The sequence below is a fragment of the Megachile rotundata genome, chromosome 4, assembly GCF_050947335.1.
Source record: "Megachile rotundata isolate GNS110a chromosome 4, iyMegRotu1, whole genome shotgun sequence".
Taxonomy (NCBI): Eukaryota; Metazoa; Arthropoda; class Insecta; order Hymenoptera; family Megachilidae; genus Megachile; species Megachile rotundata.
The window spans coordinates 13,117,647-13,143,890 of record NC_134986.1 but is presented as its reverse complement, the minus strand read 5'-3'; the positions used below and the strand labels follow the sequence as shown (position 1 = coordinate 13,143,890).

Below are 26,244 nucleotides of genomic sequence, written 5' to 3'. Positions count from 1 at the left end.
AGTCACGCTGTACCTAAATTATCTATAGTTCACAGGTAACACAAGTTACAAAATAGCAACACAATATACAAAATATACCTACAAAATATGCGTAGGTGAATTGAAGATAGTTTAAAAAATCACTCATAAAATTTCTACCCTTTCAGTTATTTATATAATCTAACTATCCCGAATTGAATAAAAATCCTTCCCGATTTCTATGCTCGGCTTTCTTCTGATTCGTATGATACATATATTTACGAAGAATTAGCTTTGCAAAATTATGCTGATTTATCGCATTGTTTACTTCTGCAACTTTCTTCCGCTACTCTAATTAATTTGCGGTTTTCGATTTCGTTGAACTATTCGAATAATCCGAGGTATGTGACAGAGGTGTGGCGATCGATTACAATTATTGATAGTTTATTGATAGTCAACGATCGATATCGGTATCGCTAGGGTGACTAGAGAAGTCGTTGAACTTGGGCGAAGTAGAACGCGACAAATTTATCATTGTATACCGCGAATTAAACTTCCTACTGATACGACATATCGATTCGTGAAACGAGTACGTCGATTTTATACTATGAACATCCCAAAGCGAAGCAGTACATGAATGGATCCATAAAAAACTGGAAGGGAATTAAAAGAGCAAGAGAAGTAAGCAGTAATAAACCCATGATCCGAATACAAAAATACTCGAAGCAAGTTTCTAAGCGGCTGTAAGAAGTCAGCGTTGACCGTACTTGTGCCACATAACCGATAATCTCTTTCACACGTTCCTTCATTCACCGTCTCTGGCTGTCTCCGTCCAGCCAACCGACATTATCCATCTTCTCGTTCTCTTCTTCCTCGAGTTGGCTTGAACGAACTCGGACGAGGAGCAACAAGACACGTATCCCTTCACGGTGGATGTAAAGTGGCTTTGAAAATTATATCGCGATCGCGGTTCATCGTGTTTGATTCCCGTTCGTTCGGTCTCGTTCGCTCCCGTTGCCGCAAACTACCCCATTGGCCATTTTCCATGTGGCCGTCCTTGTCGGGCACCGGTAACCCGTCGCTTTCCATCGAATCTACCAATCAGCGCGCTTGGTCCAGCGGGCATGACGCGACCGTTCCGTCGAGGGAACCGACCCGACACGACTCTGCCCAGACTGCCAACAGTCTGTGAGTAAACTTCGTGGCATGCGTTTGCTGGCGCGCGTGCGACCCACAGTGTTTCCATGCGTGTCACCACACGGATACACACGTCAGCCGATCTCTCGAAACGTTGATTAATATTTATGAGCGATCGGTGAACGTTCCAAAGTGAATTTCGAGCCACCGAGAAGATTGCGCGACCGAGAGACGAGCAAATGCCGATATCGGTCCAACATTTTTGAATAATCGCGGGTGCAAAACACTCTTAGAGCCGTCGCGTACTGTACCGTAAATTACTGTTACCCGGTGAAATTTCACAAGAAAAGATGGTGCGTGGTTTGTCGCAGTGGACGAAAACCTTGAGCTTCCCCGCGAGGGTGTCCCCGCAGAGGCCTGCCAAGGAATCGAAGGGGTTTCATGTGAGCCCCAGTGCTAGCCCCACGTCGCCACCCAGTCCCATCAACGACAACATGGACAAGGCACCGATTATTACCGACGAGGTTTGATATCTTCTTTTTTTTTTGCTTCTTAACATTTTGCAAGCCTCGGATATTTCAGGCTTCTCGGTATTTGGTGACAGTATTATTGACACCATTGCAAGAAGCTTGAAGTATATGACGTTATGATTAAGTACATTAACCCTCTTGTAGTCCATAGGGACAAATGGCGTCCCATCGATTTTAGCGAAGTATACTGTTTTTAGCTTTCGTACTGTATTCCCACTTTATACTGTAACTTGCAATCTCAGCGTTATAATTTCTCGATTTTAATGAAAGTTGGGAAATGATAGCTCTATAGAAGGTTAAGAAGGTCTAAGGAATTTTGAGGAAATTTCTGAAATGTATTCTCAGATACTTTCTTTGTTTACAGTAATGGAAAGTTTCTAACTCCAAAACAAATTTGAAATTCGCAACTTTGGCGCCACTCAACATTCCACTCCTCTGCGATTTCTGACTTGTTTCTCAAAACCAGCATCCTCAAAAATTGTCTATCACTCCCCATTTCATTAAAATCAGCAGAAACATCTTTACAAGGCGACAGCTTTAAAACTAACCTCTGCATTAATTTGAAGTAAATTAACATCTGAAGTTACCATCCTCGGGCAAAGATCGAAATGAAATTAGAACACGGATCACGTAGTAGGTAGCAAAGTGATCGAATAAAAATTGGCAGGGTGAACGTAAGAGTTATTCGATACGAATAATTGAGCAATTGTAAATAATAACTATATTTGGCATATCAAGTTCCACGCAGGTCGTTCCTCGAACATACTGGAGCAGAGTTTCAAGTTTATCGTCATACGTGTTTCAGATAACGGTCTGTTGCTATACGCTTCGAGCAGCTACGGGTTAATCGGCTGGTTATGCATTTCACCATGCATTCGTACCCCATACGATTCTTCACCTTCGCATCATAGATTTTCGTGTCCTATTAAGAGAAACGCGATATTAGCGCGAAAGATAACGGGGATTAGCATTTTAAGTAGGCTCCATTAAGACCTGCCTCGAAATGAGTTTGCTAATGGCTTCTAATTTTAAAACACAATTATTTCTATTGTAACTTCGCTCGAGTATTGCTTATTACGTTCAACTCCGTAACCGCCCCGAGCAGTCGCGTAACTTAATCTTCATGCGAATAAAGGGAAACCACAGGATGGGGGAAATCTATTATTGGACAAAACGGAAACGGGGGGTTGCGTTTCGATATCGTTTACAACAGTGCCATTCATGATTCCGTATCGTGACAGTGTTGTTGGGCCAACTTTGTTTCTTGGAGAGGTCCCCATTACGTATTCACTCTTATCGAGACAAATACACGGACTGCGACCCATCGAACCGTGAGCACTCTCGTGTAGCTCCGAATAAATCTTCGACATCAAAAGAGGGTTGCTGTGCATTCATACCGACCACCTTGTTTTCGCATTGTATCATTTACTTTCTAGCAGCATATTCTTTCAACTTATGTAGAATTTGGACGATAAAACATCAAAAATTGTCATAATATTCAAACATGAACGATAAAACGGGTTCTCTTGTTTGTCCACCGCCACATGTTTCCCAGAAGAAGAATTTCTAATCGTGCCGACTGTACTCGTGATTTATGCCGCGACAGCCGGTGACATGCTTTCGAACTGTGTATTTGTCGTGCAAGCCTTTCCAAACTCGGCTTCGCAGGTTTGTCCCTTCGTTATCGATTGCATACGACGATTACCAAATGTGGCGGTGTATCGATCTTCGGGAGCGAATTAGATTCCTGCACATCCTCGTATATCGCCAGGAGTAATACACTGTAACACGGTTTTACTGGCATGCAAGTAGGTAAACCTACATACAGCGTGATTTTATAGTTTGAGAGTAACCTAACCAGAGTTGACTTGAACTTAATGTAGTTTAATACAATTTGGCAGACATGAATGAAACTTAACCTAACAATTCATACATGATGTTATGCTAACCTTACCTGACAACATTTAACCTGACTTGATAGATTTGAGTGATGACACTAACCTAACAATTGTACCTACCTTTTCTAACCTGATATAATTTCATCTAACTTAATATTAATAATTTGAAAACTCGACATGGATTTAATTTACAGTAAACTAACAGTGAACTGTGACAGTGGAAATAACAGTGAACTAGTAATAAAACTTAACATTAACATAACCTACAGCCTAACCTAGTATAATATAACCTAATCAGGTAACAAAATCTAATGTATCATATAAGTCAGCATAATACGTGGAATCTGAAAGAGCGATAATGACCATTGGTCATTCACATCCAGTTGTTTAAATACCCGATGCACGTATCATGTTTTCCTCCCTCGAATCCCGCATATGTGTTTAACTGAGTAAATCAAATTTATTCATCGGTAAACAAGAAGGGGGTCGTTGGAAGTCACTCAACATTGTCATCGGTTCCCCTAGCTATATCGACCGGGTATTTGGGGAATCGAGTTGTTCTCTTTTTGTGGTTAGTTTAATCGTCCTACAGCCCCGCTGGCGACGCTTTGCCAACACACGTGCGGCACGTTTACGATCCCCTTTGTGCGAACACGTTTAAAAACAGCCGGTTTGGAGCGACTGGTGGTCAGGAGTGGCAACTTTCTGCGGGGGTCGTTTCTGGCCATTCGTTTGCGTAAACATAGTCTCCAGATGATGACAATGGCACGGCTGCAGGCGGCACGTGCTGCCCGGCTACCGAAATGACTTCTTTTCTCTTCGTAAACGAATTCGAACATGTGACTGTCTCGAGGAAGAGATGACAATTAAAATACTTGTCGAGAATACCATATTCATCGTGGGAAGTCCGGCTACAAGCGGCGTTAAATTAGAAAGGAAGATCGGTATCTGCGCTCGGTTTTCTTCTGTTAGAAAAACGACCCCTTTCCGGGTTTTACCAGGAAGGTACATGGACCAGTTTCAAGTATCGCGGACGGCTCGACGAACAAATCGGAGAAAGCGAAGCTGCCTGACTAAATTTATCTAACTTCTCCCACGGTAACAGACGTGCTCGCATGTTTTCCTCGGACAAGGGGGTGCAAATTCGAACTCACAGATTTTCAAACACGTAACTTTCTAAATTCGCAACTTCAATTTCTAAGTCTCTGAATGTTCAAACGCATAAATTGCAAGAGGGAGGCAACGAGGCACTTGTTCTCGATACAAAGACGATACCGAAAGAGATAAAAGGACCGTTGCTCGGGCGGGATTTTTAAAAAGACGAGCCGTAACTTTTACTTAACGCGTCGAAACCGAGTGTGCAAAGTCGCCGGTCTCGCAGATACACCAGCCGTAATGGACTAAAGTTTAGCCTCGTAACAGAAAACGTGGAGTCGCGGTTTAAAGACGTCCAGGCGTTCTCCAGCTATATAAAATAAACCGACAGCGAGAGCCGACAGTGTCGGAGGAAAAAGGACCGATGAGGACTGGTCCAAAGGCGGGGAAAGGCGACGGCGGAAGCGTGGGAACCGAGCGTAACAGATGGCCTCGGTTGCTTCCGAACCCGTTCGGCCTCCTTCGTGCACCTCCGTACTGCTATCGGCTCCGCTTTCTGTTCTCGCGCGATCCACCGACTATGTGTCGATGCAACTTGATTCTCTTGCGAAAAATAGATTCGTTGATCATTCGCACCTCGCTCTTTCGTCACCTCGCCCGATTATATTCAATTTTCAAGCAAATAATTAACAATAATATGCAAAATATTTATTATTGCGATTTCAGCGTTCTATGTGGGAGTCTCAAAATTTTGGAATCTTTAAATTTGAGTCCCAAAAAATTCTAAATTCCTTTCAGAGTTTTAAAGTATCAGTGTCTTCATACTCGCATGTGTAGAATTCCATAGTTCTCAAATTCTCAAAGTCCTAAATTTCTAATGTCTGAAAATTCTAGCGTTACAAAATTCCAATATCCGAAAGTCTGAGGATTCTGAAAAGTCCCAAAATTCCAAAATGCCACAGTTGAAAGATTCCACAAGTCCTAAAATTCCGGAGTTCCTTATTTCGTTCCATAGAGTCCCTTAAGATTGTCCATATTAATAATAAAATTTATTACGACCCTCGGTATTGGACGTAAATTCTAAGCGGAACAAAGAATTTAATTATTGTTGCCGAGACTAATGTATTTACCGTTACGAAAGGGCTAGAAGAAATAAGGTCGTATAATTGATTTACGTGGTACGCCACTCGATTAAGAGCAAAGAATAGGTTAAGAGGGTAACGATTGGAAACAAAAAGTTCGATAGGAAATCCAGCAAGCTTAGTACATGTTGCGCACCGGTAAGGTCTCAGGAAATGTTCAGATATATTCAAGTTGCTTTAAATGCATTCGTGGAAGCGTGTTAGTAGTCGACAGTGCCAGTTATTCAAACATTTCATGGTTAAAGATACAGCCTTTTAGAATCATTGTCGAAGTAAAAGGATTTGTTAACAAAAGATAAACTTGACCAGAATGTTACGATTATAGAATGATAGTTTGATGAGATACTGTCAAATGATGACGATACAGGAAATTATCGCAGGAAGTGTCATGGCCTCCCGCTGATGCGTAATCTTCAGGAAATAGCACGCATACTTGCGGAGACCGTTCTGTTACCTCGGTTTCTCTTATCTTCGCATACTGATATTTTATTGCGTATACTGTTGACAGAGATCAACAGTCCTCTAACGGTATAAGAATGTGTCACTACTTTTAGTTTTTATCACGTTCGAATTGCCGCGTATATAGATCGATCGCGTATTGAGTTCTGCGCACCCGTATTGCGCACCACGTGACCGTACGCGGCATAAAGATTCTCTTTAAATCCGTATAAACAATAAACTTTCTTCTCGTTTACATATGTGTCATTATCAGTTATAAATTCTTTTCTTAATCGCTTAAATGATTCGTAAACATTTTTGTATATTTGTTTCCAAGTAATCGGGTTTCCAAATTAGAATTATTAACGACATCGTTTCTCACATTTGAGGGGTTAAAAAGAAGGGGACTGTCACCAAATTAGCTCCGAAAGAATTTAAGAGGCTGCGTCGCAGTCAGCTCTTATTAAGCTATGTTTGTAGTCACTTGTGACCCACGTGTTCAGGAATGCGAGATAACGTGGATGCTTGCGAGTCGTGGTAATTACGGCGTGTTAATTTAAAAGCAGGCTCCTCTCCTCTTCCCATAGCGACCACCGCCTTCATCTTGGCCGGAAGTTCTGCGGTGTTTGTTGTTCCTTCGAGCATTGTTCCCCCGCACATTCCATCGTAATGAACATCTTGTTCTGCTCGCCTTCAGAAATAGGCGTACGAGACAGCAATCTCGATAGAAATTACGTTTAACAGGGCTCGGTGAACGCGCTAGCTCTTATATGCAAGTGCACATTCATTACCGGGTACTTTTGGAAGAACTCTGTATTGTTAGAGTTCCGTAAGGTTCCTTGGCTCTTTAATTGGAAACGGGTGCAACTTTTTATAATTAACGTAGCTGCAAACTTGTTGAGATGTTTTATTTATAGGTTGACAACTAAATTTGCAATCTTACATCTGTCGTGGATAAATTGAGATGCTCAAGTCTGAGTTTTTTTTCGTAAAATGTAATATTCTTCGAGATTCAGATGAATTTTGGATATTTGTGAATTCCTTCAGTACGATAAGATAGAAAAGAAGGCGTACGCGAGATAAAAGGCTATCGGTCTTCTCCCAGTTGAAGTTTTCTTATAAATACATCCGATGAATAAACAAATAATATTAGTACACCCAATTTCGATGATTGTCAACTTGCAAATATTAGATGATTCCCGAAATTGCGAGTCATCACTTATGAACATTTCATACCTGAACACAAATATGATCGAACACACGTTAATCGACAACAGAATTCCGGAATCGTGTAATTCATTCAGTTATTCAATTCCTTTATTGTGTTCTGATGTATATTGTTTTCACGCTGATGCTTTTTTGATGATATCGTGGAAGTGAATTAATGTTTCTTTCCTAGAAAGAGATTGTTTCTGGTCGGTTTTCGAGGGGAAAAAACAACGTACCGACTTGAAATTAAAATACTCTCATTGAAATTCTAGTTGGACGTTCACGGGTCGTGAACTTTGTAACCCTTTAATCCCACGTTACAGCTGTAACGTGTGTTCGAGAACCGAGAAAACAAAGAATCGTAGATCATTTTCTTCGCTGTGAATTCAACTTTTCCCTTTTTGTTAACGGTAACTTTCTTCTTCTTAACAGATCAGATTCAGTGAATCTTGTCTAAATTTATGTTTATCCAATTTAATACAATGTTCAACATTTTGATACCATAACAGGGTCAAATGTAGCACTGACAAAATTAAATTTGTCATTATTTTTATTCAGCAATAAGTATTGTATCTACTATTCAAAAGTATTAACACACGCTTTAATAACTACAGTAAATTGTACCATACATTAAAATGTCAATAGGTCAATTTTTCCTCCATGTGTTTCTAAGCTATGATAATTAAAAAAGCCTGAATCATATTAGCAACACAGCGATACGTTTTATCTCGCGTTGCATAATTAAGGCTTAATCCGACTAAATATACCAAACATATCGCACTTAGAAATGTATGTTAAATCTAAACCGTGGCATCAGAAATAAACTGGTTCATCCTCTTTTTATTAACTCATTCAAATCAAATTAATTTCTCTTCCCCGTTATGTATAGCATTATCATTCCTCGTAGTGTGCCTCTCAAGTAAATTAAAATATCTTGATATCAATGGTTGGAACAACATTTCGTGAAATTTGAAATTTCGAGCACGCTCGAAACGGATCATCGAGCGCAGCGTTCCGAGAATACGATATGATAATCCTTGGTCATCGAGTTGTCAAGGTCGTGCTTTCGAATGACGAAAAAAGAGGAGATCCGCCCGTTGGATTCGAATGCGTAACCGTCATATCTGTGCATCGCTAATATCGGTTGAAGATTTTTCGAATACCGGACACTACTCCCGTCAAACTGCTTTCCGTTTCATTAAAATACTCCCGGTCCTTCCAGATTTCCAAACTGCACGAGGCATTGGTGTCATGATTCAATTTGCAAATTGAAAAACCGTGTATTATGTAATCTGCAAAGAGTTGTAAATGTGTTAAACTCCATAAAAGAATTTATATTTGACTATATGCAGCCTACACAAATTACTCCTACATGATTTTAATAAACCAGTATCCTCTTTAAATTCTTACTTGAACCAATATCGTCTATTTTTTAGAATGTAGTTTTCCAAACTGTTTCCTGACACCGTCAGAATAGTGTCGTTTTCTCCGCGACATTTCCGCGTATATCTGAGCTAGGAATTTCTTGCGAGTACACAACGATCGTCATCCTCATCCTCGAGAATAAGTGGAACGTACGCGAAGATCGTGTCCGTTATTTCGCCGTGACGTCAGGACGACTTGTAACCGCTGTGTTAACAGCAGCAGACGAGCAGGAGGCTCTATCCATGATGTCAGCCCGATGTCGGTATTCTAATTCGTTTGGTGAAGGCATCATGGAGCTTCCTGGAAAAAAGGGTCAGGGAGAACCGCGAGCCAAAGGGTCATTTGCATTCAAGCACATTCGTCGCAGCTGCATTAGTCACAAGCAATTTGCTTGGCTGGCACTCCGCAGAAACGTACATTTCAAGAACAATCGGTAACGCAAATAACAAGAATTATCTTGTTGTCATAAGATAATGAGAGTTGTAATGAATTACAAATATGACGATCATCGGATCGAAACTATGCGACGTATTTGGAGAGTTAGTCAATAGGAAGTCGAAGTTCAGCGTACGGTATTCCCATTCAGACGTCTCGTCTTCGTTTTACCTTGAATATCTAGGTGTATTTGAATAGACACGTAAAAGAAGCAAGATCCAGACTCGATCCAGTGCAAGTGTATTTTTATTCCCGGTATCACGACGGTGTTCTTATTTCTTCGTCATGATCGTCCTTTTTTTGCAATCTCGAAACTGAAGAGGTAGGTCTGTCTCTTCCATTCCTGGCGGTGTTTATATCTCGCTGTCGGTGGCTGGTTGCGTTAGGTTCCTCGACCTTGCCGGTCGTGCAGGTTTCAACTCGCAGGCACCTTCAGACGTTCTTCTGCATACCGGGTGTGCCTCCATGAAATTCATCAAGATGTAGGACACTGAAGGAATTGATGCAAATTTAGATTCTTGTGGGAGAGACAAAGTGTTCAATTTTTATCCAAAAACGAACTTGCGTGTTATACCAATAGTTACGTTTATACATCTCAAGATTATATTCCCAGATCTCTGTACTTCTGGTCTTCACTATATTTTTAAGTACATAGATGTACTTCCACAAGTTGTTACAATTGTTGATACAATTCTGTCGAACATATCCAGTGTCCAAATACCTATTTGTCCAGATTTTTACATCTCCAAATTTCTATATGTATTGTTCAATCCTTGTATCAAATATACCATTACATCTTTTTATACTCAAATCTCTGTACCAACATTTGCAAATCCTTCCATCTACAAATTCCTGCATGTTCAAATATCTGTATTCTTACATTTCTATGTGTCTAAACATCCATTTACCCAAATCACATCTTCAAATCTCTACATCATAAATCCTTAACATCTCTGTATCTCTAAATATCTAACGTCGCTGTATCTCTAATCGCCCAGCAAAATTCTAAGGACGTTCCAACGTAGATGTGACGTGGAAATGCGAGAAAGGGAGTGTTAATGGAAGCAATAATTATTTCGAATGCGCCGCGCGTAACGTGTTAAATTTATTCTAGTTTTCGCCTCCCGCATGGTTTCTCGGTACGGGGCGCCTAGCCTCCTGCATCATCAGGGTTATTATTGAATCTCGCTATTTCCGAAAACCGTCACGACCCGTCGTTCAACATGGTGAACGTTCTTCCTGGAAACAGCAACGCGACATGAAAATTCTATAAAGGATTGGAATGTTGTCCCCGACGCACACATGTCCACGACGCCTCCGAAGAAAGTTTTCCACTAATAGATTTTGATTTATCGGTGCTCCTGTCGTTTCTTTCTTCCTCTTTGTTTTATCGTCGTTTTATTACTCGAACTAGTTATTTGCTTGTTTATTGCGTCCTGTCGATGTTGTTAATCTTTTGCTGTTTATAGCTGAATATTCAAACTGAAACGATATTAACGGTTATCTAAATTTAATCGATGACATTCTTGTTTAACGCTGAAACAATGAAAGCGTTTATCGATAGAATCTCCCGTCTGGGACGAGAAATCGCTAACAAAAGACATGATAATTAAGGATGAAGTAACTTGTATTGTTTCGAACATATTCTGAATTTCCAATGCGTTTTCATGGCGTGCGTTTCCGGAGAAAGTTCAGGCTGTTTGAACCAGACCTAATGAACTTTATCGGACAATTTATTGGTTTCCATAAAAAAAGAAGCGATCGAACATTTGAATAGAAACGTTCGTTACTGTGGATCCTTGACTTTATTAGTGGAACTGGAGTTATCAGGAATAAAATGTTTGTTCAGTCTACACAAGCGAGAGAATCTTTTAGTGCTAATTTCTTGCTCGAAATGAGTTGCGTATTTCACGCCTGCTCTTCAAATTATGACGAAACAGGCTTTAACTTTTATGGCATAACGGGGCCGCTCTTCTAGTGCAATTCAAATGGAACAATCGAAAGAAGTAACCTTTCTCAGACTGTAATTTTTGGTGTTTGTTTATAACCTCGATTAGTTAAGCTGTGAATCTGATTCATCGATAGCAGCCATTTTGTTGCATTTTATAGTAATTGCTAACACGATCGAGATTAGATATCGTAGAACGTAAGATTTATGTTTATGACCTCATCAAGAAATTACTTGGCTAAGATCGATGCTTGGTGTTTCAGAATTTCCAGGACTTGGAAGCAGAGAAGGCAATAATGGGGTCGATTGTGTACTGCATTCATCACAAGGATGGGTGCAAGTGGTCGGATGAACTTCGGAAATTGAAGGTAATTTCTTGTGAAATCAGTAAAAATTAAGATTTTCAATCAGAGCTTTCAAGACCTATGCAATAGTATTTGAGGCACTTTTCTTTGAAATTTTATCATTGAAAAATTAACTTCAGCAATCAACCTTGAATTTCTTTTAAAAAAAAATGTATTATATAAATAACTTTAACAGTTTGATAAATTGTATAGCATTTACAAATGACTATTCTTAAAGAGTTAAATAGGAGACGTTGAGAATATTCCAAGGTCAACCTCATTTGGTTAAATAGATTTCTTTAATTACACACTTTCGAAATCGTTTCATTAAGTGTTTGCGATCTTGAATGACTTTGCGTGATAGGTCGTTGAACTGCTCTTGGCACATTAACTCCCACACACTCGGCTAGGTTGAGTTGGTCTTCCGGTCAATTGTGAGAACAATTATCGACGCGGATCTTTGTTAGTAATATATTAAACTCTAAACAGTATGAATTATGCATAAGAATGACCTACGTAACCTACACTACTCTGTACTATAAACTAATTAAAATTAAGGTTTTCAAAATCACAAATTGTTCACTCAAAACATTTGTTAATAAAGCAGAGAAAATTGCAAAATTTCTATAATCAAAAAACAATATTTATATTTGCTACAATAGAAAAATATTGATTACTTTCTGTCTCTTAAATTTTAAAGTTTCAAAAAATTCCAGAGCAAAAGTGTTAAATGAAAATATCTAAAAATTATTCATAGAATACTGTTTTACAAAATTTAAGGAGATCAACAATGTTAAGAATTAATAATGCTGATCCTCGTAGATAGTTCATTTTCCCATGTTTCCACAATTGTTACGGCGAGCGTATAATCGAAGGAGCAACGATGAGAAGGAATGCGTGCTGGGTGCGTCATTGTAAAAATCGCATTATCCTGTTTAGGCTCACCTGAATACCTGCAAGCACGATGCGGTTCCCTGCAGCAACAAATGCGGCGCAATGATCCCTCGTGTACTCATGGAGGACCATTTGAAGTACACTTGTGCTCAACGACGAGCTCGCTGCGACTTCTGTGCCAAAGAATTCACCGGTCACACACTCGAGGTAACCGCTGTTGCATTTAATTAGAGAATCGCGATCGAGTGCCAGCCGTTAACTCGCTGCGAATAAAAAGAAGGGAAAACATGAGTTAAACTGCGCTCTTAGAATTCATTTTTTCTTCAATACACATTGCTAACAAGTAACTAAGTTATCACATTTAAAAATTTTATTGTGACTACACATCTTTTAAATACACTTCATTACACGTGTAGTTCTTTACACTTCGTAATGTCTTTACAAGAATATGATTTCAATAGTTAACCAGATGTTCAAAGAAATTTTAAGACTCTACAATCAAAGTGTGAATCTCACCCTTCAAAAAGCTGTAGATCCTTATCGTTTGTTTTTCTTCCAGAAACACACAGGAACATGCGGCTACGAGCCACTGTACTGCGAGAACAAATGCGGCATGAAGGTGCAGAGAAGGCATCTCAGTCAACACAAGCTGGGCGAATGTGCGAAAAGACTGGTAGCCTGTCGTTATTGCAACAAAGAGTTTGTGTTTGACACGTTGGGTGCTCATCACGCGAAGTGTGGCCGTTTTCCAGTGGCTTGTCCTCATCGTTGTGAAACTGCCGTTTTACCGAGGGAGGATCTGGAAGTCCACTTGAAAGACCACTGCACCACGCATCTTTTGTCCTGTACCTTTAAGGACGCTGGTTGTCGTTTCAAGGTATACTACTTGTCCAATTTTCTTATTGTTATCTCCTCTCCCAGTTTGATCGATATAAAATGTTACTTTTGTTGACACAGGGAAATAGATTCTCGTTGGACAAACATCTGGAAGAGTCGGCGAAAATGCACTTGAGCCTGATGTGCAGCGTGGTGACCAAACAGCAGCACCAGATAACCAGTCTGAAATCAGCAATTAGCAAGTTGTCGTTAAATTACACAGGCACGCTTATATGGAAGATCACTGATTACAGTGCGAAAATGTCCGAGGCGAAGGCCAAGGAAGGAATGGAACTTGTCAGTCCTCCATTTTATACTAGTCAATATGGTTATAAGCTACAGGTAAAGAAACGACAATGTCTTACAATTCTATGTTATATTGTCACCTATCCTATCTATCTTTAAAGCACTGATCAGTATTGTACAGATTTTCTCATAAAGGGTAATCATTACAGGCATCAGTTTTCTTAAATGGAAATGGAACCGGCGAAGGAAGTCACATCTCCATTTACATCAAGATTCTTCCCGGGGAGTATGATGCTCTGTTGCGATGGCCATTCTCTCACAGTGTGTCTTTCACCATATTTGACCAGACGGTGGTGGCGGAGAAAGCTTGCAATATCGTGGAAAGCTTCATACCTGATCCAACATGGAAGAACTTCCAAAGGCCCAGTCGTGAACCCGATTCTCTTGGTTTTGGTTTTCCTCGATTCGTTTCTCATGAAATGGTGAAGAAGCGACACTTCGTCAAAGACAATACGATGTTTATACGAGTAAAGGTTGATCCTAGCAAAATCGTGGCTGTTTAGTAAGGTTGATAAGCATTATTCTCCGGCGATGTATCATACTAACTCAATTTGCTACCGTTCCACATAATATGCTAAATGTCGTCGCGATACAGACGTAAACGTTTCGATATGGTTTATACGCATTTCTTATTTTACATGTAATGTTAATCTAGTAAACGATTAACGATGTTTCGTATTTATTAACATCGGTCGTGTGTACGTGGTGTGATAGCGCGGAGTACTTTATATACGGGGCACAATATGGTACTTACGTCGTTGTATAGTGTTGCGAAATTGAGTTAACATATACAAGATTCTTACAGATACAATTATAGGAGACAATAGTAATTCCCCAAAACACAAACAATGTGATTACTGCAATTAGGATTTTTTTTATCTGTTTACTCATCAATGAAGTCACTCGAAGGAATTTTTCAAAAATATTATCACACAAAAGAAACTATTCAGGTTTAGTCTCGAAGTCTTAAAAAGCATTGATGATATCAAACTTGTATTTATTTTTGGTTCCAAACAGTTCTCATCACATTGTAATGTAGGTTTCTGTTTTCTGCAGTGTACAATGAACATTTCGGTTTTACAAGCTTAACGTCGTATTGATGTTGACTGAAATGCATGGTACCGATTTACGATGGTACAGTTGCATCGATCAATCTACGTTAAGTTTGCTAAAGCGAAATTTACCCCTTAAGAATTGAAATCAAAGATTATTAAAGGACTGTATACTATAAGTTTAAGGAATGTAAATATTGTGAAAAAGCATAGCGATGAACGAGCGAATAATTCGTTGAACCGACAGATCTACCAATGTAAATACGATGTTATTACACCTTTAGTGATAGTGAGAAATTGTGATTGAGATGCTAGTGACTGTATGTAATGACTTAAGAGTAAGGAACAATAAAACTATTATATTGCATTTGTATATCGTAGAGGCATGTAATTTTATTATCCATACCATTTACTCCTATACCATTATACAACAATAAAAATATTTCACAAATATTTGTATACTTATACCATAAAAAATATATATATTTATCTACATACTAGTTTTATTGTGATTCCTCTGGATACTGTGATTGTACCAATCCTCCAGCCTGCAGCAATAAAATTTATTTGATAAATTAAAGCAGAAATTTGGTAATTAAAGATTAGTTTTTCGAATACATACACTTTGAATCCTTAGCATTTGATCTAAAGTATGGGGCAGTAATGGACGCACACTGTTGATTTCCATGGCAGTTAGATGATCCAACTTTGCATGCAGACCTTCGCTCTTCAAAAATGCATCCACCGATGTACGAAGTTTGGACATTCTTATGTCCCATATATCCTAAAATTGAATAGGCATAGTTATGCATTCAGATTGTGTTGCAATCAAAATGTTATTAAAAGCTAAATGACTTAATATCATACACTACCTTTATTGCTGTTCTTATTGCATCTGAATCCGGTATATCATCACTTGCAACATTTAATAAAAGTTGTGCTTCATCAATGTAGTGATTGCTGGGCATTTTTGTGAATAATCTAACAAAGATGTATGTTATAAAAAATAAAGTCGTTGTTTAAAAATGAAAAGAAAAGAAGGTATGTCCTCTTACTTTGATAACTTTTCATCTTCTTTAGCTTCATTCAAACTATTAACATCCATCCAGTCTTGAGCAAGAATTCGACATTTTTGCTGTTGTTTCAAATTCACTGCCAACCAAATCGGAACTTTGACAGGTAGACCTGCTCGAAAAGGGCCTACTGTTCCTGAGATCAAATATATCATGTCGAAACTGAAATTCGGCACAATGGTAACCAACTGCTTCTCTCCCAGAAATTCTACTTCGCTCGGATCCATGGTTTAGTATTCTCGTTCACTTTTAAACAACTTTTACTTAGAAAACTTTCAACATTTTAAACAGAACTCCGATCATACTCGATGCGCGAATATCACTCATTTTGGCGGGAAACTTGTATACATGTTGTGTTTAAAACGCTACCTGTTGCTGAGTGCAATAACTTCGAAAATAATCAGTGCGCATGCACAGTAGTTATTCATTCTAGCAGTCGAAAGTTTAAATTCATAAAGAAATAGTTAACTATTGCAGTCATTACAAAGACAAAATTTTTAAATGCCAAAGCTCGAATTTCTAAAATCTAAGTTTCAGAATTTTCAAGCTTCAATGTTCCAAAATCCTAAACTTCCAAAGTCTTAAAATTCTGTCAGTCGGTCAAAACGTACACTGTGTTAATCTATTACTTAGGTGAAGTATGCACTCGAGACTTCAGATAAAATGTATTGTTGCCAATTTGTTAATACATTTGTTGACTATGAAATTTAATCGATGCCAGAGGAATGTAGAACTCGAATGTTCCCGCTGTCTACCTTGGCCCACGGAGATGCTTATTCCGCGACATCTTTAGCACGAGTAGCGAAGTTTTTCGCTAAAATACCATGCTAGTAGAATGAAATACACCTGATAGTCTTTATTATTTTCTGTATTCAGCGGTACGTATCAGCTGTTCGGTGACAGTTTGCCAGCCGTAGTAGAGTGTTGAGGTTTATTGTTTGGAAAGCAATATGGCTAGCTGGTGATTAGTAACAGTGCGATACGCAGACAAAGGAACAACGCAGTTCTCATGATATTTGGAGACGCGTTGTGCGTTCGATTCTAGTTTGTTTAAGTAAGAAAGAAGAAGGGAATCAGGATAAAATGTTGGAACTTGAGGTGGTTCCCGAGAGATCCCTCGGCTGCGAACAGTGGGAATTTATTTTAGGCAAGTGACGAAACCACTCGTGTTGTATCGTGGCTATGTCGTATTACGCACAATTTTCTAACGATTAGATTATTCCAATCAGTCGGCAAATCGTTCAATGATCCTTAGAACTTCGATTCACTGCGTCTAGCACGTCTAATTGATATTGCCGTCATACGACTACATCCGTAGTACGCTATTTCGTTCTATTTGTAAACACATCATTTGACAATCGCGCGTAAACAAAGAAAATGGTGCTTGTTATGAATATTTTGTTGCTTATTATGTAATTGTTTACAACTATTTCCTGATTGTTGAAGCTCTTGCTGTTGGGTTACCAATTCATAGGCTGATGATTAATCACAAATGGACAGTGAATTAAAATATTTTTTTTATCATATGTAAATTTGATGAAAATGAGTTAATTGTGGTAAAACATTAATTAATATGTATATAGTTTGAAATAATGCGTAGTAGGGAGAAAAAAAAAACAATACAGATATGTATATAGTACCAAAGACGTATTTTAATGATCTTATTATTTCAGGAATGCATTTTTCTCAATCTGTGTCAATAATACAATCTCAAGTGGGCATTATACGGGGAGTGCAAGTACTTTATAGTGATAGTGTAAGTACCTGTAAATAGAAATTTGATTATTTCACATTTTGTACTTGCATACAAGATAATATTGAATAATATATTTTACAGAATCCTTTAGATGTAGATTTAGTAATAAACTTACCTCATGATGGCGTTCGGCTTATATTTGATCCTGTGGTGCAAAGGCTCAAAATAATTGAAATTTATAATATGAAACTAGTTAAACTTAAATACTGTGGCTTACCGTTCAATTCGCCAGAAGTTTTGCCATCTATCGAACAGATCGAACATTCGTTTGGAGCAACTCACCCTGGTGTTTATGACAGCGATAAACAAGTATATTTGTGTTTAAATACTGGTTTTCCAGAAATCTGGAAAATAAAATACTGTCTATGAGACTGCATTTTATTTTTAGGTATTTGTATTGAACTTTAGGGGACTATCATTTTACTTCCCTATTGATTCAAAGTTCCAACCTGGATATGCTCATGGATTAGGGTCATTGCAATTTCCAAATGGAACTTCTCCTCTTGTAGCAAAAACAGCTATTTATGTTGGTAACATGGGTGCTGGAATGGGAACTGATGAACATAACTTAAAAACACCACCACCACCACCTCTGCCACTTGTAATTATTTTTTGTTGGTGTTATAGCTTAGGCTGTATATGTATGTATGAATACAAGACTGATGTTATATTATATCTCACTAGGTTTGCTATCATAACAATCTGTACCTGGAAAAGGCAGATGTTATGAGAGATAAAATACGTACCCGGGGTCTTAGATTGCATCTCTTCACGGAAGGTAGCTCTGTAACAAGGGTATTATTGGAACCAAAGAAACGCTGCTTAACAAAAGAGGTTACATTTTATATTTAATTTTATAATATAATATGTATGTTTAGTATAGTCTAAACTTTGTTTACATAAACTGAGTGTATTATGAAGTGAGTAATATAACAAAAAATATTCAAGCTGTTGTTTAAACTTACCTCATTAATTTGTGTAATATATATTAACATTACAGGTGTTATTTGGTGATACATGTGAAGATGTGCTGAGTGCTTTAGGAGCACCATCTCGAGTGTTCTTCAAAGCTGAGGACAAGATGCGCATTCATAGTCCTCACGCGCACAAACGCGATAAAATAAGACGGTCGGATTTCTTTTACAACTATTTTACTTTAGGACTGGTAAGAATTTTTTACCGCCATAAATATTTCACAAATCACGTTTAACAAATTATACCGAAGTCGTTCATACTTTTAGGATGTTTTATTCGATGCCAAAACACAGTGTGTTAAAAAGTTTGTATTACACACAAATTATCCAGGGCATTATAATTTTAATATGTATCATCGTTGCGAGTTCTCTTTAACCTTGCCCCCTGAAAATAATTCCACCGAATCGGGAAAACTCATAGACGTTTCCCCTTCTCCAGTTACGGTATGATATATTTACTTTCATGGTTTTTTATAGTAAAATAATAGAGTCCCGCTATATGGCCTCAGCTGTAGAGACTGCACTATGTGTATAGATGAATTTTATATTATATTTCTAATAAGTGTTGATTCTACAGATCACTGCCTACACTAAATGGGATAGAATAAGTGAGCAATTGAAGGCGAGCGCGCGGCCAGTGGTGTTGAATCGTGCATCCTCGACAAACACAACAAATCCATTCGGATGTACATTTTGTTACGGTATACGCGACGCGATCGTCGAGGTCATGGCGAATCAACATATTGCAAGTGTAACTCTATATAGAGCGGTGTGACATCGATAATTTACACGATATGGTGCATTATAAAACGCTCTTTAAAGAGCAAACAAAAGAATGACGTTGGAAAGATGGAAACACACGATCACAAATAGAAAAAAAAAAAACAGAAAAAAAATACAGACAAGTTTGAACGTCACAGTAATTGCATAATAACATCTACTTAAAAAAGACTGTATAATCGAAGGGGAAAACCGAGAGTGATGCGTGTCAAACACTGACGCTGTTTTTTTTCTAACACTAATGTAACACTGAAACTCAAAAAGGATGTTAGATAAAATCATCTTCGATTTAAAGAAGATGCGACGCAGTGCGAAGCTCAGAATCCAAACGATATCATTTTGAATATCACACACTGTTGCTTGTAACGTTTTACAAATTTCCTTGACTATCAGGGAAACAAATAAGTAAAAAGCGTAAAAAAAACATGAAAAAAAGCAAAAAGACGATCAACTAAGGGGTACAAGTGTCTGCAATATTCAATAATATCATATTTAATATACTGTTTTTATCTTTGGTTATAAGTTTTAAATATAGTTAAAGAAAATGACAAAAAAATATGAACGCAGTCTTACGCGAGCGATCAATATTGTAATATCTGAGCTCGATTAACGATAAAATGAAAAGAATAAAAAAAGGAATAGTAGTTCAAGAGGATAATAAGAATTTTGATAGTTGTGGATAAACCTACGATGATTGTAACGGTTAATAATCATAAAATATAATAATGTGCTTAGTGCAAGTAAAGGGTTAAATTTTCGTAAATGAACATTTTGTAACGCGTGTTTAGGGTAATGAAAAAAAAAAGCGGATGACGATGCAAAAACGTTTGAATATAGAGATCACGGATGCATTATGCAACGTAAAAAACGTGGATCATAGTAATTCTAGATAAACTTCACGTTCGTTTCTCAGCAACATAGTAAATGAATTGTATCCTAAAAAAGGGGATTAACAAAACGATAAACGTTTATCGAGTTATAAGAGGTGCGTGTATTAGTTCAGGAGGAGTTCTACTCATGGCCTGTTTTTTACACACCTGTTTATCAAACTCTAATCATTGTGATACGCGAGATTTCGATGCCAGACTATTATTACCAATTACTTTTTTGCATTAACACAAAAAAAAGAAGAAGGTATAACATTTAGTTAATAATTACTTTCTTATATTTTTGTGCTATTAGATGATAATTGCGGGCTGTAGTTTATTATTTAGGACAGACCATTAGGGGATATATCAGTGGAAAACTTATCACTAGAGAAACTTGTCAGTAAAAGGGTTGAACTTATTGATCTCCAATTTTCAGAGAAATTTAAACCTCTACACTTTTCATTGATGGATTCAAAAATGATAAACTTTCTATTGATACATCTTATTTGCATGGTAATCGTCTTAAATGCAAAACTTCTGCCACTTATAATTATGCTCGCAGAATCTGATTTGTCTTGAATGTTTTAGTCATAAATGATTGAATCTGCCACCATAAATCTGCTGCAAGGCAGGTAATCACAATACCTCACGGAAAGTTCTCTTTTCTTTTTCTCTTTTTACTACAAATTCGAATGAATTTCACTTCGATGTTACATAGCACAATCGTATACCCTATCTTGAACTGTTCCCATTAATTATAGGGTATAAAATACATATGTTTTATGTATCATATAAACTTCGATAGTTAATAATCTACAGCAATTGTAAGAACTATAACGAGTAATAATCGTGAAATGTAAAATAACGAATGACCATTCAATGGAACGTGGAATATAAAGTGATGATTACTTTGATTAACACTTTTTACAGCACAGGTTTATGGTAAACTTTCCTTCTTGTATATTTAACTAGGTACAAATTTGTGGTTCATGTTTTATCGAAGAAGAAAAAAGAACGTAATAAGTCTTCGTCAATTTTTCTATTTTACTTCCTTCCTTGAACGACGAGTTCATGTTCGCTTGAAGGTCGAAATTTCAATGCCAAATGATATTGCATCAAGGCTCGCTCTTGGCGAACAAAAACAAAACGAGATTAAACAAAAGTGTTAATCGACGCATAATTGTACAAAACTTGAGAGACGCAGGTGCTCGTGCAATTGAAACATTGTGCCTGCCTTTATTTCTCAAAATCCTGTTTTGCTGGAATACCTCCTATTTGTCGACGCTACGTCAAAATGTTCTGCGTGGAAATTACTTTTTCAATAAATATATGGAGTATATAATCGTTTGAACGTTTCACTGAAATCCGTTACACGCCATCTTTTTTTTTTTAATCTACGTAATTGTAACGATGATCAGTGAGTTGTCCAAAAATTGTATACTCTATATAATTATTATAATAATTCTCCCGGAGAAAATCTCTTTCTCTCTATTTAGTTTATACTAAACGAATCATTTTGTAACGAATGGATTATAAAATTATGTAAAACGATTTTGTATAAATCATTCTTCTTCCGAAGCTCTGACTTTAACAGTCCTTATGTACTTTTTTAAACAAATTATTCTTGATTACAATTCAAGTGGTATTCACTTTGAACACCTTTACTTTGAACGCAATAAAATAGCAAATTTTTTTTGTTACAGTTTACCTTTTTTATTTCCTTTTTCGCGCGCTTTTCGGGCCGTCCAATCCGTGCTCGACATTATCCTTCTGCCGCGAGTCCGTGCTTCGAGATACTTTGTGTCTGTTCAACTTGATTTCGTTTAATCTGTCTCCTTGTGTTAATGCAACGTTGGTGTCGTTCCGATATTTCTGCGATCCTTTTTCCGAATCATCCGATCCTCTGTTCTTGAATTTCCCTGCAGGAAAGAACGATGATATTAATTCAGGTACTAAATTGAATTATTTCTTAAATCTATTGACTTATTCTTACATTTTGTGTTTCTCTGTTGGAAAAGATGTCTATTGCGATCTTATGATGTCACTTTTGCACTAAATTTCACTGTTTTATTAAAAAAATTGTTTAATAAAACGCGACGCGACGCGGACACGTTCGCGGCTTCGTCCGCCACTGCTTGCGCGCGCAGTGCATTTGCGCGCCAAACGTTTGGCGCGTAAAATAGACTATTCAAATCGCTTTATTGATACGGAGTTATTCAACGTGAAATTAGTAAAATAAAAATAGCATTAATTAATAAAAAAATACTTGAAAGTTATGATACTATTCAATATAGTTATTCGAATAAAATTCTCACCTAAAATTCTTATAAGTTTCATTTTATTTCTCCTCTCGGTGGACAGATCGTCCCTCTTAACTTCTGGAATAAACGTACAAAAAATATTTACACGGTACAGATGTTATAAATAAAAATTCTCACCTGTGGATCCCATTTCGGAAGAGCAGGACATTGGTCTCTCTGTTCTGCTCGCAATGGAGTATATTCCGTATTTGTGGTGCAGTATAACATCTCCATCGCCATAATACTTCAGTCTGATATAATAAATAGATATATTTAACAAAATTAGTAAACAAATCATTTGAAAATCATTTAAACATCTTAATTTGAATTACTTATACTGTTGTCCAGTATTCAACAAATTTTGTTCCATATTTTCCAACCATGCTTGTTGGTGTCCGATAACGGAGCCAGGTCTGCAAATTCTGATCCATGCAATGGCCTCTCTGGCAGCCATTTTGTAGTGCTTTATCAAATACGCGGCAATTAGGGACCCTGTTCTTCCTAGTCCAGCCTACGATTGCAATAATTGTAATCGACGTTATAGTATAAGATACAAAATTTGATATTATTACTTTGCAATGAATAGCAATTGGTCCAGTAGTATTCTCGCTGAGCTGGAAGAACTGATTAAGAATCCTTTTCGGTGGAACAGTGCCGTCCGGCATGAACATATCATAGTGCGTTATCCCCGCCTCGGTGAAACTATTTACAAAATTTTATATCAAATCCCTTCAATCTATCTTTGCACTAAAATTTTTACCTCGACGCGTCGTAAGCCTTCTTATTTAATCTGACTACAGCGATGACTCCATTTTTCACGAAATAATCAATGTAACATTCAGGTGGATGATAAGGGGTTCCCGGTTCCGTGCTCGGTCCAACAAAAGCAAGAAACTTTTGCGGCACCAACCAATTCAGATCTCCGTTTCGTATATCCTCGTACTTCTCGTATTCGTTCACGTCAAAGTCATTAAAATTGAAGAACCCGAACGATGCTGCTTTCTGTAGCGCATTCAGGCAATCTGCTCTTAAAGAAAATATGGAAATCAATTTTCGATTCAAAATTCAAAGCAAGGGAAGCTTCACCTAATAAATGGATGTTGTAGGCGGCAGGTCCCATAGAGGCGTCTCGGAACGGTTTTATGGGAACATCACCTCCCATGAAGAGACTGGTGTAAGCTTCCTTAGGGTTTTTGTTTAAGTATAACACGGCATAGGAAGCAATCAAGAAAGCAGCATTTGCTCTTTTGTGATCTCGTTGCGAAGTGAAATGCACGATCTGCTTATGTTGGTTCGAGGGACTTTCGAGTTTCTTGTTAACCTTGCAGCAGTACCTGGTAGCAGAGGTACTTGTAATTTAGTTTAGTTTAAAATTGCATTGGGATAATAACCTGAACAGGCAGGCAATGTTTAAGGGACCAAAGTCGCTGTAAAAGTTGTTGTAAACGAGCTCGTCATCGGTGGTGAAGAAAGTAATATTCGAAGTACTCCTCACGTAATTTCGGCCATTGTTCAACGTTGCAAAGTATAATTTGTCTTTTATGTATTCGCAAACGTGGATGACGTCGGGGTGTTTGTAAACTGTGGTGATATCTGAATATAAAATTGATGAAGAATAGAATTTTAAAGGAAAAGATTTTAAGATTTAAAGGAAAATTAGAAAAAGTCAAGATCTGAACCTTCTGGATTGAAGTTTCTGAGGTCGCAGATATTTCGATTGAATTTAGAGAATTCCAGATCTTTTTGCATAGTGAAACGGTGTCGTGGTCTATTGTTCCTGAAGAAAGATTTGTTTTCCATAAATCTCGTTCCTCTTAAAACGATCATCTAACATTCTTCAAGATCGAGGGAACGTGGAGATCCAGTGGAATTTATTAAAATTTTCAAAATCGTATTTGATCAAACACATGATTTTATCAAACCTATAAACCCAAAACGATATTAACAACAAATAATTATGATAAAACTGGAAAGAATTACATAAGACGAAAAACTATAATCACATACTTGAAGTAATTTTCATTTCAAAACAGAATCAAATTCCTTCAATTTACCATAATTGTCAGACTTGAGATTTCATGTTTGACACATGATGTGTCAAATCTTCACGTTTTTCAGATTTTTCTTTCATGGAAACTTGGGTAGCATGAACAATTAATTTCGTTTAAAATGCATCTTGTTGCTAAAGAAGCTAGCTAACATTTTTAATTAAAATTGTATGTATTGTATAAATTTGTATATATTAAAATTAAATATGTTATGAATGAGTTTATGATAGTGTGTCAAGACTGGGACAAACTGTAGTTCGCTAGAAAACCATCGAGTGAAAAGCTGAGAGGTAATGTTTATTTTCCTATGATTTCACTTTTCTTAGCAGTGCACCGATGCATCTAAAAAATGCAAATGCATTACAATTACAATAGCATATTCATTTCGCTCGCATCAAGTCATTCTGCATAAATAAATATTATGATGCAGTGTTCAAAAGCCATGATAAATCTCACGTTATTAATCAACGCATACATTTATCTTCGTTTCAAAATTAATTCTCAAAATTGAATAAAAACTAAATCAATACCGATATCGAAATAAAAAGCACGCGATAAAAATGGAATGCAAAGGCAGCGATTATTTCGAAGGCGAGTCGAAAAAGAAAGCACCCGAGAAAGATGAAAAGGAAGAGGAGAGAGAGAGAAACGGTGACGAGAGAGTTTTCGAATGCGTCGCACGGATCGCTACGAAATCTCGGATTCTATTAACGGAGAAATTATAACGGATTGACGGACGCAAGGAGTGGATGCACAGAAAGATGGACAGAACCGCCTCCTGTCCCGAGAAAGATTTCTCTTGAATCGTAAATACCGATCAGTTGCTTGTTTTACCGGTTAAGCCTTACGTTGCATGTTAAAGTACTTCCCGGTGCACTCGCAAATTGTACCAGAGGAGGCGCGGTTTATGCAACCTGCTGGACACGAAATACGCCCTATACACCTCCGATTCAAGAAGAAAGTATTGACCAACAAAATTGACCTGGTACCTAAATGTGGTACAGTCGAATACCGATTGATCATATAACGCTTTAACTTAACGCTGACACCCCCATATTTTTCGTTATTTTTGTGGAAGATATACTTTGTAAGATCACACGTAGTATTATTACGCGTCGAGTTTCCACGCGTTGTATTTCCACGCATAGTATCGTTAACGCGTAGTATCACCACCCTCTGTATTTCCACGCGTGGTATCGGTACGCTCCGTATTTCCACGCGTGGTATCTCCACGCACTGATATCTCCACGCATGGTATCTCCACGCGCCGATATTTCCACGCATGGCATCTCCACGCGCCGATATTTCCACGCATGGAATCTCCACGCGTGGTATATCCACGCACCAATATTTCCACGCATGGTATCTCCACGCACTGATATCTCTACGCATGGTATCTCCACGCGCCGATATTTCCACACATGGTATCTCCACGCACCGATATCTCCACGCGTGGTATATCCATGCACCGATATTTCCACGCATGGTATCTCCACGCACCAATATTTCCACGCGTGGTATATCCACGCACCGATATTTCCACGCATGGTGTTTCCACGCACTGATATCTCCACGCATGGTATCTCCACGCACCGATATTTCCACGCATGGTATCTGCACGCGCCAATATTTCCACGCATGGTATAAGCACGCGCTGTATCGCCGTGCGTGGATTCGTTACGAGTTGAATTTCCACGCGTGGTACCCTAACGCGTTCAATTCCCACACGTGATATCGTCACGAGTAGTATTACTATA

General features: G+C 37.9%; 4 protein-coding genes across 13 annotated transcripts in view; 2 read left to right on the top strand and 2 right to left on the bottom strand.

Moving 5' to 3' along the window:
* The window catches only part of Traf4 (TNF receptor associated factor 4), a 35,735-nt gene extending 20,675 nt beyond the window's left edge, over positions 1 to 15,060 (top strand). For 3 of the 9 annotated variants that reach the window (XM_076531314.1, XM_012289224.2, XM_076531315.1), the window contains exons 3-8: positions 1,467 to 1,619; positions 11,479 to 11,583; positions 12,499 to 12,660; positions 13,013 to 13,330; positions 13,411 to 13,671; positions 13,785 to 15,060. In XM_076531314.1, the coding sequence (XP_076387429.1) occupies positions 1,590 to 1,619; positions 11,479 to 11,583; positions 12,499 to 12,660; positions 13,013 to 13,330; positions 13,411 to 13,671; positions 13,785 to 14,138 (1,230 nt within the window). In that variant the 5' untranslated portion in view covers positions 1,467 to 1,589 and the 3' untranslated portion in view covers positions 14,139 to 15,060. Of the gene's footprint in view, positions 1 to 576; positions 640 to 1,466; positions 1,620 to 3,410; positions 3,434 to 8,816; positions 9,266 to 9,374; positions 9,590 to 10,981; positions 11,274 to 11,478; positions 11,584 to 12,498; positions 12,661 to 13,012; positions 13,331 to 13,410; positions 13,672 to 13,784 lie in introns of those variants that run through there. The other 6 variants (XM_076531313.1, XM_012289225.2, XM_012289227.2 and 3 more) reach the window with 6 other exon arrangements.
* Psf2 (DNA replication complex GINS protein PSF2-like protein) lies at positions 15,045 to 16,229 on the bottom strand. The gene is made up of 4 exons (XM_012289223.2): positions 15,743 to 16,229; positions 15,560 to 15,668; positions 15,310 to 15,471; positions 15,045 to 15,235 (listed from the first exon to the last, which is right to left on the bottom strand). The coding sequence occupies exons 1-4, from the start codon at positions 15,985 to 15,987 to the stop codon at positions 15,191 to 15,193; spliced, it is 561 nt and encodes a 186-aa protein (XP_012144613.1). The 5' UTR covers positions 15,988 to 16,229; the 3' UTR covers positions 15,045 to 15,190.
* A 336-nt stretch (positions 16,230 to 16,565) lies between these two features.
* LOC100881059 (PHAF1 protein CG7083) lies at positions 16,566 to 21,481 on the top strand. 2 transcript variants are annotated; one of them, XM_003704971.3, is made up of 8 exons: positions 16,566 to 16,907; positions 17,434 to 17,516; positions 17,598 to 17,825; positions 17,905 to 18,117; positions 18,201 to 18,350; positions 18,517 to 18,681; positions 18,758 to 18,934; positions 19,068 to 21,481. In XM_003704971.3, exons 1-8 carry the CDS (start codon positions 16,844 to 16,846, stop codon positions 19,263 to 19,265), a joined length of 1,278 nt encoding a protein of 425 aa, XP_003705019.1. In that variant the 5' UTR covers positions 16,566 to 16,843; the 3' UTR covers positions 19,266 to 21,481. The 2 variants fall into 2 exon arrangements, with proteins under 2 accessions (XP_003705019.1, XP_012144612.1); XM_012289222.2 differs by lacking the exon at positions 16,566 to 16,907 and adding an exon at positions 17,179 to 17,316.
* LOC100881503 (dual specificity protein phosphatase CDC14C) lies at positions 17,389 to 24,554 on the bottom strand. Its single transcript, XM_003704975.3, has 14 exons — positions 24,447 to 24,554; positions 24,119 to 24,361; positions 23,831 to 24,032; positions 23,526 to 23,773; positions 23,200 to 23,461; positions 23,012 to 23,141; positions 22,772 to 22,950; positions 22,578 to 22,690; positions 22,455 to 22,517; positions 18,482 to 22,058; positions 18,263 to 18,300; positions 17,734 to 17,860; positions 17,632 to 17,661; positions 17,389 to 17,524 (listed from the first exon to the last, which is right to left on the bottom strand). Exons 2-10 carry the CDS (start codon positions 24,264 to 24,266, stop codon positions 21,853 to 21,855), a joined length of 1,551 nt encoding a protein of 516 aa, XP_003705023.2. The 5' UTR covers positions 24,267 to 24,361; positions 24,447 to 24,554; the 3' UTR covers positions 17,389 to 17,524; positions 17,632 to 17,661; positions 17,734 to 17,860; positions 18,263 to 18,300; positions 18,482 to 21,852.
* Between the last annotated feature and the right edge of the window lie 1,690 nt (positions 24,555 to 26,244).

Coding starts and splice junctions, on each gene's coding strand:
- LOC100881503 (XM_003704975.3), bottom strand. CDS start 24,266: ATGATCGTTTTAAGAGGAACGAGATTTATGGAAAACAAATCTTTCTTC. Junction 23,462..23,525: donor CTACAACATCCATTTATTAG/GTGAAGCTTCCC, acceptor CTTTAAGAGCAG/ATTGCCTGAATGCGCTACAG. Junction 22,059..22,454: donor GAAACTTATAAGAATTTTAG/GTGAGAATTTTA, acceptor TCTTTCCTGCAG/GGAAATTCAAGAACAGAGGA.
- Psf2 (XM_012289223.2), bottom strand. CDS start 15,987: ATGGATCCGAGCGAAGTAGAATTTCTGGGAGAGAAGCAGTTGGTTACC. Junction 15,472..15,559: donor CAATAAGAACAGCAATAAAG/GTAGTGTATGAT, acceptor ATTCAATTTTAG/GATATATGGGACATAAGAAT. Junction 15,236..15,309: donor AAATGCTAAGGATTCAAAGT/GTATGTATTCGA, acceptor TTATTGCTGCAG/GCTGGAGGATTGGTACAATC.
- LOC100881059 (XM_003704971.3), top strand. CDS start 16,844: ATGTTGGAACTTGAGGTGGTTCCCGAGAGATCCCTCGGCTGCGAACAG. Junction 16,908..17,433: donor ACAGTGGGAATTTATTTTAG/GCAAGTGACGAA, acceptor TTATTATTTCAG/GAATGCATTTTTCTCAATCT. Junction 18,118..18,200: donor CACCACCACCTCTGCCACTT/GTAATTATTTTT, acceptor ATATCTCACTAG/GTTTGCTATCATAACAATCT.